At 37.0% G+C, this 15,350-nt stretch overlaps 1 protein-coding gene across 1 annotated transcript in view; it reads left to right on the top strand.

The window, feature by feature from the left end:
* Positions 1–6,932, top strand: part of HSDL2 (hydroxysteroid dehydrogenase like 2) — a 35,145-nt gene extending 28,213 nt beyond the window's left edge. Inside the window, exons 10-11 of the mRNA XM_007427222.4 lie at positions 2,624–2,752; positions 5,936–6,932. Of these exons, the coding sequence (XP_007427284.1) occupies positions 2,624–2,752; positions 5,936–6,048 (242 nt within the window). The 3' untranslated portion in view covers positions 6,049–6,932. The remainder of the gene's footprint in view (positions 1–2,623; positions 2,753–5,935) is intronic.
* Positions 6,933–15,350: the final 8,418 nt, after the last annotated feature.

The raw sequence follows: 15,350 nt of genomic DNA on the forward strand, positions 1-15,350 counted from the left end.
CTACTTAAGAAACGAGGTGATTATATTTATGGATGTTCAACTGGATGCTATGGGAAGTGGTCATTTTTATAGGGCATTAACCTTTAACAAATTTGGGATGTAGTTGTGCAAGGAAAAGACTTGGCTGTCTTGCCACAACTGAATAAAAGGCATTAGTGATAAATAAGAGCAATGTTCTGTTTATAATCATATTGTGGCTCTGCTTTTAGCAGTCTCTGCTCTCTGCCCTCTCCTTCACTAGCAGCTGGAGCAGGTTGTACAGAAGTGGCCCTAGAAGAGTTTAGTATAGAAGGTAAGAGCTGTGGGTTAAAATGCCCTGGATAAAATTCTCTCCTTAAGCCTCAAGCCCGTCAGTTGACCTTAGGTCAGGTTTTCATCAGCCTAGTGATCTCCAAACGTGTGGGGCTACACATGTCCAGGAATTTTGTGGGTTGTAGTCCCACACAATTATTGGGCAGTAGTCTGGAAAAGGCTGCCTTATATACAAGCTGTCTTCTAACATAAGCCCAGCTTCAATAATAGGAAAATAACACTAACCTACGGGTAGATATGAATGCAACTATTATATGTGAAGCATTATATTTAGGAAATTGTGATATAAATACAACGGACTGGCTTTAGACTTTAAGTTAATACAGGTAGTCAATTCAGTTCAAACCTTTATTGGCATTACAAACATTAAAATACAAGGAATTAGCATATCATAAGGATGACAGCAGGAAAACAATACTCAAAGAAGAGTTTGGTTACATTTCCTTTTGAACACTTCCTCCAGGAACTTAGCGACAATTTGGGTAATCTCAGGTATAGCATCACAAAGCAAATACCGGCAGGATGACACAGGATCCACGTCGTTCAGAGGACATTTGCCCTGCAAGGGTCTTAGAAGCAAATCATGCCGAAGAGACACAAATAAATAACAGTCGAAAATGATATGATAGATTGTATCTGGGCTGCCACAAAGACAGAGCCTGTCATGGATGGGAATGCGCTTATACCTTCCAAGGAGCACCTTAGAAGGAAAAGCATTCACTCTAGCCAAGAAAAAGGCCCTTCGCTGGGAAGGTAACACAAGATCGTTGAAATAATGTGCCATCTTGCCCAATTGATTTTCTATACCAAGCGTGGCAGGGGAGCATACACGAGGTTGGGCTGGTCTGAATTTGTGGTATTCTAACTCCAAAAGTCTCTGTTTAATAGTGCTAAATACAAAGCTTTCATCTGAAAGGTATAGGTCCTCAATTGCAATCCCAATCTGCTTATGCTTGGATATGATATGTCGCGACCACAGCGAGATGTATTTGTCTTTTTTGAGATATGATAGCAGACTTCGAGGAGCTGTTCTATATAAGATTCTGAGCCAATTAATTGTTAAGATCCAGGCTTTAGTTTCGATTAAACTTTGACCTGTTTCTAGGCAGATTATGGGATAAGAGATGCAATTAGGAGCCCCTAAGAGCTGCCTCAGAAAGGAAGCCTGTATACCTTCCACTTTAGCGTTAAAAGCTCTCAACCAAAGAGGGATACCATAAAGTATTTGAGAGAGAGATTTGGCTTTAAATATCCTAATTGCTGCCGGTACAAATTGATTGCCTCTTGTAAAATAGAACTGTTTGATCTGGGCGGTGGAACAATTGGCTAAGTGAATTGACTCATTACGATGAGTTACCCAAGAAAGATTATAGCTAAAAGTAATGCCAAGGTATTTAAAAGTTTTGACTTGTTCGATTTCTATACTGCCCATAGACCATCTCGCCAGATGCCATCTTTTAGCAAATATTATTACCTTTGATTTGGAAAAATTGATAGTAAGTGAGTTACTTTGGCAATAATTATAAAATGCCTCCAAATATCTTCGTAAGCCCACCCTCGAGCAGGAAAGAACTGTGGTATCATCGGCGTAAAGTAACAATGAAGTAGGAAGACCGCCAAGACTGGGGGGGTGACCATTAACTGAACTAAGAGATAATACAGGTAGTCCTTGTTTAGCAACCACAATTGGGACCAGCAACTTGGTCATTAAGTGAAGTGGTCGCTAAGTGAAATGGCAACCGTGCTTATGATCTTACTTCAGCTTTTTGTTTTGTTTTACAGACCTGCGAAGGTCATAGATGCAAGGATTGGTCACAAAGTTACTTTTTCATCACCTTCATAACTGTGAATGGACACTAAACAATGCAGTCGCTAAACTACCTGTATGGTGAAATCAGTAGTCCTTGACTAATTTATGACTGACTTGAATCCCACTGATGTACATGTACCTGCCCTGTATGACTAAATTTAGACCACTATATGATACCAGCTCTTTTAATTAATTCTGTTGCTAAGTAACTGAAAAGCTTGTATAACATGCCCTGAGACTGAGAGGAAGAGCAGGATACAAATCTAAATTAGAACAGGAAATCAAAACAGAGAGTTGAAAGTGATTCAGAGGCTACTTAAATCATCCCCAACAGGAGTAAGATCACACACAGGCTGGCTTTTAGTTGTGTTCTCTTTTTTTACAGGTATTTCAATGAAAATTGCAGTTCAAATGTTATTATATTGAAGTTGTTTAGCTTGTAAATGAAAGAAACATGCAACTAATTTATCTGATACATATTAATGGCTACTCTTGTTTTAGGTGAAGAAGGAGGAACATGGTACATTGATCTTAAGAACAAAGGCGGCAGTGCAGGAAGTGGTGAGCCAGCTGGAAAGGTTGATGTGATTATGAACATGTCTGGTAGTGACTTTGTAAAAATGTTTTCAGGTAGGTATGTTGGAATTGTTTATTCTTGTTTAATCAGATTGTTCTTCAACTTTTCATTTGGGTTATTGCTTCTTGAAATGGTTACTACTTTTAGAGACAGCTACACAGTGGGAATGATGTTGAATTTTGTATTCAATTGATGGAGATAGTTTGAAATAATACTGGCTGGTACTAAACTCAACTTTTGGTTTCTATCCAAAACTTATGCTAACATTTTGTACCACTTGTTCCACCAAGCCTGATTTTTATACTTCTGCAGTTAATAATGTACAGGCATTTCAAACTGGGATTAAAAGGGAAAAAAAACAACAACTCCAAAACCCACAATGGTGCTCTATTTACTCAAAACTGACACCAACTGCTTTTTTACTAACATACTACTTCCTTTTTAAAAAAATAATTTTATTAGAGATTACATATACAGATAAAACTAATACAAACTATAAAAAAAATAAAGTGCAAAGGAAAAGAAAGAAGTAGTTTCCCCTCTTCATCCCAGCAAGTATACACAATTTTAATGACTTATCACCATCTCTTAAAATACAACAATCTCTTCATCCCATATTTCACCTCATTCTCTATAAACAAATCTTTAAAAGCTTCTCCATCCTAATTGGCAAAAGTCCATTAAGGATTACCAGAAATAATAATATAGCTATTATAAACTTGATCTAATAGATCCATCCTAATTGGCCATTAAGGATTACCAGAAATAATAATGTAGCTATTATAAACTTGATCAAATAAATCCATTCATATCCCATTTTCTGTTTTTCAAACAAATCCTCAAACCTCATCATTTAAATCCAGTCTATAAAAAGCCAGTAGAAGTTTCCAGAGATAACAACATAACTGCTTTAACCTCAATCAGATAAATTTAGAATGGAATCAATAGCCTCTTTCCCATATAGCTCTTATCTATAAACGGAACCTCAAAACATCATCATCCAGTCCTGGTTAAAAAAAAAATCCATTAAAAATTGCCAGAGATAGCAACCTAGCTATTTTAACCTTGGTCAAATAAACGTTATATTCCTTCCACTTACTCCCAACGATCTTGATATTTAGTCCCTTCAAATAATATCCAAACACTTGATTTTTTTTTTTTCCTCTTTGTCTCTTCTCATGAAGTCACTGGCAACATTAACAGATCCTTTTTGTAACTACAATATAGAAAGGTTATCCAAGTCATTCTTCTGGTCAATTATTTGTATGTCTGTTTTAATTATAATAATAATAATTATTATATATTAATTATAATATGTATTATATTAATAATTATTAATTAATTAATTAATTATATATTAATTATAATGGTTATTATAATAATTAAACAGCCGGTTTCATTTGTATACTTAGTATTTCATCTTTTACCATATTCTTCTTGTAGCTTGTCATTTTCAAGTCCACATTTGAATCAAGTTCAGTTTTGTCCAGTAAAACATGTTCCTCTTCCATAGCATCATTTAGTCTATCAATAATAGCAGAAATCTTTAGAACTAGTTTCTGCGCTCATTTTTCCAAAATCTCTCTCAACACATCCATTATTTTACTTCATTCTGGTGCCCTCTAGTGTCCAAATGTCAAAGGCTCATTTTATCATTTATTTTCCATTTGAATGCAAAAACATGAATAGTTTCCCATGGGCAGGATTTTTATATTTAATTTCTAAATTCTATCAAATCCATTTAGACCCTTAGTCTGTTTCCTGTATTTGGGAGGAAGCCTACTTCAGTCTCTGAGTAAGCCTTCTAGAGGAGAGAAGTGTCCTCTGTTGACTCTGGAGGAGGGGGTTAGCTTCAGCCTTCATGCTCAGGTTTCCTATCCCAAGGGTCTTGACTTGGTGACTGAAACCATCCTCTTCTCAAGGCACTCCACAAAAATCTACCTGCTAACCTCTCATACCTTTCAACGATGGTGCAGGAGAAGCATAGGGGAAAAATGAGCAAGATTCCAGAATTATTGAGGGTCCTTCAGTCTGGAAGGAAGAGGTAATTGGCAGCAAGTTGCACTGGGTTCTATCCTTCTTAATTGCAAGGGGGTGCCCATAACCAAGTCAATCACAACTTCTGAGATCCCTCCTTCTCTTATCAGCAATGAAACACTTCTCTACCTGATTCTAGCCCATCAGTTTCTGATAGCACCATTTGAATCTATTGTAACAGTCTAACCTGGAATATTGTGTTTCTGATGGCACTAATCTCAGTGTGGAGGGTAAAGGAACTTTCAGTGAAAAGAGCTTTGTGCATCTTCCATCAGGGCAGGGTAGCTTTAAGGATGGATCTCTGCCCAGATCTCAAGGTGGATTCAAGCTTTCAAAGACCATAAGAGATTGTATTACTGGATTTGGACTCAATTTTGGCACAGATTTTGGATAGCTAATACAATTGTGCTAAGTTGTAAGGTGGTTTGCTTAATTTTGGTTTTTCATCAGCAAACCCAGCCAACTGTAATTTATGCAGTTATGCAGTGGCTTAGCAGAGATATGCAAATCAGATTACTGTAATTTTGCTTGACTAAAATATGGTTAAAGTTTTGTGTAATTGGGAATACAAACTGAGTGTACTTGTTTCAGAGCCTTTTAATGGGAAAGCAGAGGGGATAGTTATAGTGTACATCCATCTGTCCTCTTCATGTATTTCGTGCCTGAGATGTTAAGAGAACTATGATTTTAATAAAAAGCAATTACAGCCATGTTGATCCTTTCAGGGAGGAAGAGAACATCAAGCCATAGTTTAGTGATAGCTTTTCACGCTTTCAAGATCTTTAGAGGTCATCATTAGGAAGGTGTTACCAAAAATAGAGGGAAGGGAAGAAAGAAAAAAATTAGGCCAGAGGTTTAACTGACCAGCAGGCTTAATGGCCTAATATTTAGAGTTTCTTGCTTCTTGCCTGTTTTTTGGTAACAACTTACTTGATTAATTCTTCTGGAGAACTTGAAAGCCCATATATCCTTTTATGTCATTTTGATAGTATCACAGAGATACGGATTTTAGCTATTTTTAAATGAAATTAGCAAACAAGTTTATAGAACCCCATATTACGTCACTGTTGTTTAAAGTAAGGAGGTGTATTTACTGAAAAACCAGTCAGATGCTATTATTAAATTTAATAGAAGGAGTCAGGGAGGTAGAGATTTCAAATGTTTATGATGCCTTAAAGTATTTTATCCTTTTCTTTCAGGCAAACTAAAGCCAACTATGGCTTTCATGTCCGGAAAGCTGACAATCAGGGGTGATGTGGCCTTAGCAATCAGGTTGGAAAAACTGATGGCTCAATTCAATGCCAAACTTTGAAAACAAACAGGGGAATTTGGTGTCACACTGAACTTTCAATAAATACGTAATGCTTTGCTGTTGAAGATAATAATGTCTGTTATTTAGCATGCTTTGATTTAATACACAATTTCCCAGATAGATTATATTTGCACAATAACTGGACTGTTCCTAACTGGATTTGCTTGGAATTAAACATTGTTGATTAAGGCATATATCTGCTATGAAGTGATCAGGGTGGGGAACACCTGATAAGAATTAATGGGTCATCCACTTGTATAAAAACACTGACTTGTTTTAATTAGGCCCCGAGTATTTCTGTTTTAGATTAGAAAACATTACCATTTTGATTTCTGTGTTTTTCTAAATTTGAGAAGCTATAAGCAAGAACTTTAATACCATACAGGAAGACTCAGTTGTTTGTTCTGGGGATTTTTAAAAAAACTTGATGGAAGTACAAATTTTTGTAAATAAGGGGGTAACTTCTGGCGAGTTCTGTTTTTTCCCCGTTATTAATTAATGCTTTGGAAGCACAGGTGCCTTTTAGAATTTTTTTCATAGTTAAATGTAAGATATTTGGGGTTCAAAATACCAACAACCATTAGGTGGCAGCAGAGAGCCAATGTTTTCTGTATCTCCTTCCTTCCGCTTAGTAGCCATCTGGATTTTTTGCAGCCTAACGTGCAATAACAGAATCAGGTATTTTGTTAAGGAGTTTTAACTCTCTGGGAGCAATCTCAAGTACTCAGAGATTAATGATCAAACGATTTCTATGTCCGTATACGATTGTCTCAGACAGTATTTTAGAATAATGCCTTTTTAAATATACTGATTGCTGTGAACACTTGATTCTTGCCAAACTGTAGCTACAGAAATATTTGAAATAAAACATGTTTATGTGTGTATGTCTGGTTAAATACAGGGCTCGTATATGATGCGTTATTTGTTTCTAAACACTTCACTAATAAACTGAGGCTGCAGAATGAGGAAATGATACTGAAAGATCCTAGGATTTTTTTTCTCGATATAAATGAAATACGTTGTATTTATAGCCTAAAGTAAGGATATATAAGAAGCCTGGTTTCAACAGGAGCAGAAAAGTAGACATTTATGCAGTAGGTAAATGTTTTCTTCTGGAACAATCTTTGGGTTATTCTCTCAAGGTAAGCTTGATGAATAAAATGGGACTTTTCAGTTATAACTGAGTAGAGGAAACAAGTTGTGCCCAGGCATTTTGGACAATGTCGACTTAGTACAGTATATTCATTTGAACCAGAAATTAGCAGAATGTTGATTATGGGGCATTTCTCTCCTCCCTCTACACTCAGACATTTTCATCAGCCAACCCCAAGTGCAAAGGCCTGCGGGCCCGGAATTTCCTACTGCTTGATAGAGCAAAGTGTGCTTGGCCTTTGAAATGCCATGGCATCACACTGCTTGTAATGTTGGAGTCTGATAGAATTGGAGAAGAGATAATGAGATTTTTTTCCTTCCATAGTTCAATTTATTTGAAAAGCTAATAACAGAAAGCATAGATGGAACAATAATTAGCTGTGGAAATACAGATTGAGACTGCATTTGTAAATACATTTACCAAATGATACGCTTGTTGAATATAGACTTCTGAGTAAGCATGTGCAGGTTTACATGGTTAGGCTTAGATTCTATATGGCATTGTGTAGTTTCCCCTTGTTTGTAAATTTGTGTTTGTATTCACCTGGACTATAGTTTCCAATCAGAGTCAGCAGTTTGGAAGCAAATTTTAATCTTTTCACCTCTACTAAATTTAAGTTCTCAGCTGGAGGAGCATCTCGGAGATGAAAAGCTAGAAGAATGCCCCCCCCAATATTACTGAAGGGAGCAAACTTTAAATGCTGGGTCAGCTGTCCATGTGATTCATGCTTTGTTTCATTTAAGCAATAAGTTCCCTGATGCACTAAATCAGTGGCAAAGCTCCTCTCCTTCAGATTGTAGGTAGAAACTTATGAAGGAATTATCTATATAAGAAACAAAATCCCTGTAAGAGAAAGCAAGATAAATTCTAGAAAATTAATGAGGGAAATACCACCTTTATATATCCCCTTGGTTTGAAAAAAGACTACAGTTCCAACCGCTGAGGGTGTAGATGGTGCTTCAGTAAATACATTCAGACTATTCAGGATTTTGCTAATTTGCATGGAGACTTTTCCTACCGGGACGATGGATGAAAATCTGACTCAAATTCCATCTAAAATACAACCAGTGATTAAATAACAATAGGTTAACAAGGTTTCTTGGCTGCCTCATCCAGCTGCTTGATTTTTACATGATTTAGTTAAAATGGAAGGAGAGAGGAACAGCTGTGGATTTCATTAAAAGCCTCTTGATTTTTTCCTTATACTTCGAGCACTAATGCAACACAAACCTTACAACTTTATCAGCTTATTCTGCTATTCAGGTGGTATTGCCTTTTCAGTTTGTCTTCACGAAAAGCAATACATGAAAATGAAAACTTGGTAAGCTCTTGCCCTTCCCTCTCTTTCTTGGAACGGTGGATTTTAATTGGAAGATTAATTCACTGAAGCTCTAGTGGGTTAGATTGGTAGAGTCCATTTTAATTAGTGTACGTTTCTGTTGATGTGGTTTTTGGTTAAAGACAGTGACTCCTATGATTTATTACAACTATAGACTTTGAAAAGGGGGACTCTTAAATGTCTTTGCCCTAAGTCTTCCTGCAGTGTTTCAGAGACATACCTGTTGAGATCCTTTAGTAATCTATGGGGTAATTAGATATAATCAATCTCTTTATAAAAGTGATGATCAATAGTGCAACCCTACTCATGTCTACTCAGAAAGCAGTCCTAGTTAGATCAGTGGGCTTAATCCAGGGAAAGAAGCTGTAGGTTCATAAGTGTGGGCTTAACAGTAGGACCCAAAACATTCAAATAGTTATACATCTGAAGAGACTGATAGGATCGTATCTGAAAAATTCAACTTCTTAGTTTAACAAAGGCCAATTTTTGTCACTTCAGACATTGTATTATTAATTTTATACAAGCATAAATGCAAGGAATGCAAAGAAGGTTATGTCAAAAGAATGTAGGGTACAATTTCTTGTGAATAGACATCTAAGATTGTGCTGTTAATAGCCTAAGATGTCACATAATATACCTCTGAAGCATATGCAGTTAGAAAAGAAGGGTATTGACCTTCCTTCGTATTGGAAGGTAGGTCGAATCTGCCATTTGCAATAATACCAAGTATACCAGATTTCTCTGTTCTATTAGAGTTTATGGCTGGGTTCATACATCGTAATAAGCCTTAATATGCTTCATTTGATATTGGCTTTTTTCATATTGGTTTACAGTATTGTGTAAATTCTTTTTTGTGTAATACAGACAATTTGTATTTTGCTAGTTCAGGTGTTTTCAAATTATTTTAGGACCGTGCTGTTATGCAGGGGCTAAGATTGAATGATGAACTATTGATTTCCTGGTCACCTCTTACCAGGAATTCTTTGATATTTCTCTGTCTCAGTTTCCTCACCTCTAATACAAAATAAATAAATAAATAAAATATTGATCTATATTTCAGGTTTATTGTCATTTATTAACATGAAGTATTCTGAAAACTTGAAAGTCCCTACAAAAAATCAGGAATTTTTTAAAGGATTGAATAAGCAATATAGATACTATAGACTTTGTTTCCCCGTGATTGATCTTTCCGTAGAACCGCTTCCCCAAATGTTGGTCTGGGAATTATAAAAGATGAAGGACCATCTTGATGGTACCAAGATGAGAAGGGTTTGAAACATAGATTGCTCTTAATTTTCATAGAGTTTCACTGAAACTCATGGTTGGCCTTCATAACATTTAAACTGGTTGTACCAGTATGCTCCAGATTTTTTTTGCAACATGTAACAAATTATTTATCATATTTGTATAGCCACCCATCTGATGCAGTGACTCTGGGCAGTGTACATAATAAAACAGTCCAAATGCATAAAGACGATTGAAAAACAACCAATTTAGATTTAAAAGATTTTTAAAAAGATAATAAAACAAGATACAAAAACAAAATGGTGGAAAAGCACACATCCAAATATTGGCGTAGAAAAGATTAAATGAAGATAAGAGATTCCAGTCTACAGGGCACTGCTTGCTTTTTACATTTATTCTTCTTTTTATATATCAATTTTTATATTGCCCCTGTAACTCTGTCTTTGCAAAAGATGACAAAATAAACTGAAGTAATTCTCCACTGAGGAATTACCTGATCTCAAAATAGTAGCAGTGTGCCCATGAACAAGACTTTTAAAATTTGTGCATGTGTTGTTTATGTAGTCAAAATTCTTGTGTTTGCCAGGCTGACTGTCACTTATTTAAAGAGAGAAATGTGGAATGTGTATGATTACAATCCCTCCCCCCCGGGTTTTCTTTATGATTCTTTTGGAATCTATTAGCTTCCGTGATATTGCAAGATAAAGTACAGCCTGGATGTGAGATTGTGTATATTTTGTTCTCAGCTGGATTTATCTGGCCCCACCCCCATCCTCAACGTGTTTAATGTTGCACTTGGTAACAAAAGTAAACAGCGCATACTAGTGTGAATTTAGATTAGGGCCATGGTGAGCAGCACTGAAGGAAAGAAAAGGGAAAATAAATAATTATGCCTCCTGCAAACAGTATAGATGGGATTGCTTTTTTGGGGGGTCTGTCTCCAATTAAATGTATAGGTGCACAGAGCTTCTGCTAGGAGGAGCTTTCAGATCCTAACCTCCATCTCTCTCTGTTTTTTTCACAACTGAATGTTAGACCTTGTTATTTATGGGGGTAATGTTCTAGCTGTCAACAACGGATAAGAAGCCCATGGGAATTTAGGTTAGGTTCTGCAGTGCCAGAAAATGACTGAAAAATAATCAGAAATACAAGAAAAAGTGAGAGCTGTGCGACCGTGAATTCTAGTCCCGCCTTAGGCACGAAGCCAGCTGGGTGGCCTTGGGCCAGTCCCTCTCTCTCAGCCCTAGGAAGCAGGCAAGGGCAAGCCCCTTCTGAAATCTTTCCAAGAAAACTGCAGGTGGCTTGCAGCAAAATTGAAAGAAATAATAAGAAAGCACTGTTGGGGTTCGCACCACTCCAGCTTTCTCCATTGTTTGGCCTGTAGCAAAATCAAAATAAGACAGAAAGAACAAGCCTGCAGTGAAGTTTCTTCACTCCACTGGATGACTCAGCTATGTTCAGTGAAACTATGTTTGCAAAGTAGCTGATGGAAGGTGCACTTCAGGATTGCAGAGCAACTTTCAGCTGTCTTTTTGAACATGAAGCCACACTTAAGTAGGGAGTCGCGTTCACTGTGTTTGCTGAGGCAATCACCTTTTGTGGTGAAGGGCTGGGGAAGTATCTTTTTCTTCTATGTCTGTTTTTTGCTCTCATGTACAATAAGTAGATGAGAAAGGAGTGTCTGCAAGGAAAAGGTTTTTTTTAATGTTCAGGTTCTGTGAGATTTTTTTTTAAATGTTCAGGTTCTGTGAGTTCTTTTTTAGCTGCTATCCTGAGGGGTCACGAGGGGTTCTGTGAGAGATCAGGAGTGAAAACAACTACACTGTGTTATGTCTGACATACCATGAACTGTAGATACAATAATTTTTAAGCAGAGGTTCCCTGAGAGTTGAAAACTACTTCAAGGATAAAAAGTTTGAGAAAGGCTGGTCCAGATCAAAGCAGAGCTTAGACACTAAGAATATTACATAGACTTTGGGCCTATCAATATTGTTTTCTTAAGGATTAAAAAAGAATTCTGTTGATGCTTTTACGACAACCTCAATCTGAACCCCTGGCGGCGCTTTGGACGACAATCCCACCAGAACGTAACCCTTTAAAGTTACCTGAATCTGATTTCTATTGCCCATCTTGTGGCCATGGGTGGGTGGGTGGGGAGGGAGAACATTTGGCAGAAAAATAGTGCTTTTTCCTTCTCACAGTTATTTGTTAACTACTCACTGAAGCACTAGGGAAACGGCATGAGTTAGTTTTCTATGGCGAGACGAGTCCTGATCCTGCACAAATAAGCTCGTAGCTGTTCAAATATAAGAGAAGATGAAAAGCTACAGTAAGTATAGCTTTCAACAAGGGAAACCATCTTTAGGTTCCTTGGAGGAGGGAGGAAATTGAGGACATAATCCTCAAAGCGGTATCCTTTATTTTTTTTAAAGTTGAAGAAAAACATATTTTGAGATGTGGATGATCATACGCCTTTTCTTTTTCTTGTTACCAGTTACACGTGATAAAGTGCATACACAGCACTCGCTTTTTACCACGCTGTTCAGTTTCATGCTTGTGAATTTTTCTGCATTTTATTCTCTTCAGTTGCTTCCCATCAGCCTTAAGAAAGAATAACGCATTCCCTTTGAGATTGGCATAAACCCATTGCTAACACCAGGTGTCACTGCTAACTCATTCCAGTTATTTGCAGTTGGGACCATTGGAAAAGACTGTTGTATACCCTAGTGAGTTACGAGCAAGAAGAATTTTGAAATTGTCAGTCATGCTTGCCCATATGACTAGGTGGGCAGTTACAACTGTGGGTATGACTAATGTACTCACACTTTTATTAGAAAACACACTGCTTCTAGGAAAAATGCAAAAGGATATGAAAGTAAGCTATAACAAATGGATTAAGGAAATGTCCAATCTCGGTCTCCACCCTTCTCAGTTCCTGTAGAAACACCTATGTATCTATCCAGCCAGCTTACTTTCTGTACAGATTGAGTGATTGCTATAAACAACGTAAGGGGACTTACAACCTGACCATGAATTCCAGAGGAACATTAACTCTTTATTGGTGAGTATGGTGGTGAAATATAGAAAAATGCGGCCATCGGCATCCACTAAGGGAGGAATGGTGGCAACTGGAGAGATGTGCAACATAATGTCACTGTGCAAATTTTGTCATTTTGGTGTAATAATTTTTTGTTGTTATTCTGATTAGTAGTAGAAGCCTATGAGTGCAGTACAGTATTTCACAGATGGAAAAAAAGGTTACTTATTATTTTCCTGCCAAGCACTATTGCCCCAAACTGCTCCCTGTTTACACTTTATTGAAAGTTTTCTTCTCCTGGTTAATTTGTTTACTTTGTTATCCCTTGTTCTGGATTGATTTAAAGGCAAAAAGAATGTGTTGTTTTCTTGACTAAAGACATATTAGAACAGCCTTCCCCAGCCTGGTGTCTTTTATATATGTTGGGTGACAATACACTTTTTAGAAAGCATGGAAATAGGAAGGAATAAGTATTGTGACAGAGAATAAATTTCCCATTCCATTCCATTGTTCTGTGAGTTTACAGTGCTCTGCGTGAATTCCAGTGTACCTAGAAAAAGATCTGAAATTAAACAGCTCTGGCTTTCTATTCTTTCAGTTCAATAACATTTTTCTTTTATCTATGTGCATTGATAAAACCTTGCAGAAAAGTATACTGGCTAGCTTGATGCTTGCATCAAGGTTAATTTTAGAGATTTTAAAATATGCACATTAAGTGAAGGAATAGAAAAAGATGGCAAATTCATGCTACAATTCCAGAATGCCACTTTGAACAGTATTCATATTGGGATTTTTTAAACAACATTATCATGTGTATTTTTTCTATGTGCTGTTTTTTCAGTGCTCTTGTATACAAATTGGTAATGTAGACTTTTTATTAATTATTACATATATGTCCCATTTTTGTCTAATGAATTCAAAGCAGGAGATATTCTTTCTCCCACCTCTTACAGGGGAATGGCTGAGTCTGTAAGGTAAAATAGTGGAGGTTTTCAAATCTTCTGCCCAGTAGTCCTCTGGATCTTCACATCCTGGTCCCCCTTCCAGCTTTGGGGTTACATTGAAGCCTAGTACTTCCTTCTGCCACCATCTGTCTTCCAAAGGGCACCTCACCTGGCATCCTCTCCTTAACTCAGATGTATGAGAAAGATAGGTTTCTCACAACCTTTGCATCCCTTCTGATGTTTAAAAGGTAGAAGTGCAAGAGAAATTAAGTACCGTATTTTTCCGACTATAAGACGATACTTTTTTCTAAAATTCTTGCACTAAAAATTGAAGGGCGTCTTATTCAAGGAAGTCAGCCGAGGAGAGAACCACGCGGTTGCAAAACTGCCCATACTTTGTCTCTCCAAAGAGGCTTCCTCCTATTGCTAGCCTCCAATCACGAGTGAAATAGCTTGAGTCTGCAAACAGACTTCCTCCAATCACGAGGCTTATGTAACTGACGTTAGCTGATGCTGAACAAACCAATTAGAGGAAGGCTGTTTGCAGAGACAAGCTATCGGCAGTTTCACTCATGATTGAATGTAATCAGTTATGCAAAAGAGCATGGACATAGAGCTGCAGAGAGATGGTTTGGACCTCCTCCCACCGAGTGTATCAGGTAAATGTTAACTAATTACTAAATAAAAATGTGTTCTGCACTATCTTTAAAATATTGATTTCTTAATTTTGGGTCGGAAGAGTGGGGGTCGTCTTGTACATGGGGGCGTCTTATTGACGGAAAAATACGGTAATTGGTATAATGCAATTTCTTGGCAATGTAAATTAAAGGTGCATGGCAAGTGGTTTCAGCCTTTCCCTGGAAATCAGACCAATCTCACAAGAGATAAACCAAATCAATCTTTATTTTAAAAAATAAGGTACATGAAAATCATTTTACTTTAAAAGAAAGTTACAGAAGTACATGTCATGATCCCAGCCAACCACAGAATGGTGATGGTCTGCTTCAAATAAGAATTTATCCAGAGATATCCAAAGAGATGCTGCAGGGAGTTCAACTTAGTACAGCTCATAGGATTATTATAAATACAAATAATATAGTCATGCTCTACCCGAAGAATGGAATGCAAGGCTGAGGATACACATGTAATTTTTCTAATTTTGTATAGAGTAATAAGAACTGCAGACTTGATAAAGCTCTACACAGAAAAAAATATAATGGATTTTCTAGCTAGACTTTTATCTATCTGTATAGAAAATAGCAATTTTCCAAAGCAAAATTTCCTATATTTACCTGGACTTTCTTCAGGTTTCTAGGGCAACTCCAGTTTAATCAGAAGATGCTAAGGAGATGAACTCCCAGTTTTGTACAGGCTTTTCTCAAATTCACTTATGTTTTGTTCTTTAAAAACTAATCCCTTTCTATCTCTAACAGAAGGAGGTGCTGGGATATGTGTGAATCTGTCAACAGGCATGTAGGATTCAGTCACAACGCCTCTGTTTATTAGAACAACCTGGAAAACAGGTTAGGCTGAGAGTGTGATTAATCCAAGGTTTTCTATTGAGCTTCACAGTTGGAAGGGAAG

Source organism: Python bivittatus, unplaced genomic scaffold (genome assembly GCF_059951505.1).
Source record: "Python bivittatus isolate LINGU-HERP-01145 unplaced genomic scaffold, Pbiv_v1 ctg000850_np1212, whole genome shotgun sequence".
NCBI classification, from domain to species: Eukaryota; Metazoa; Chordata; class Lepidosauria; order Squamata; family Pythonidae; genus Python; species Python bivittatus.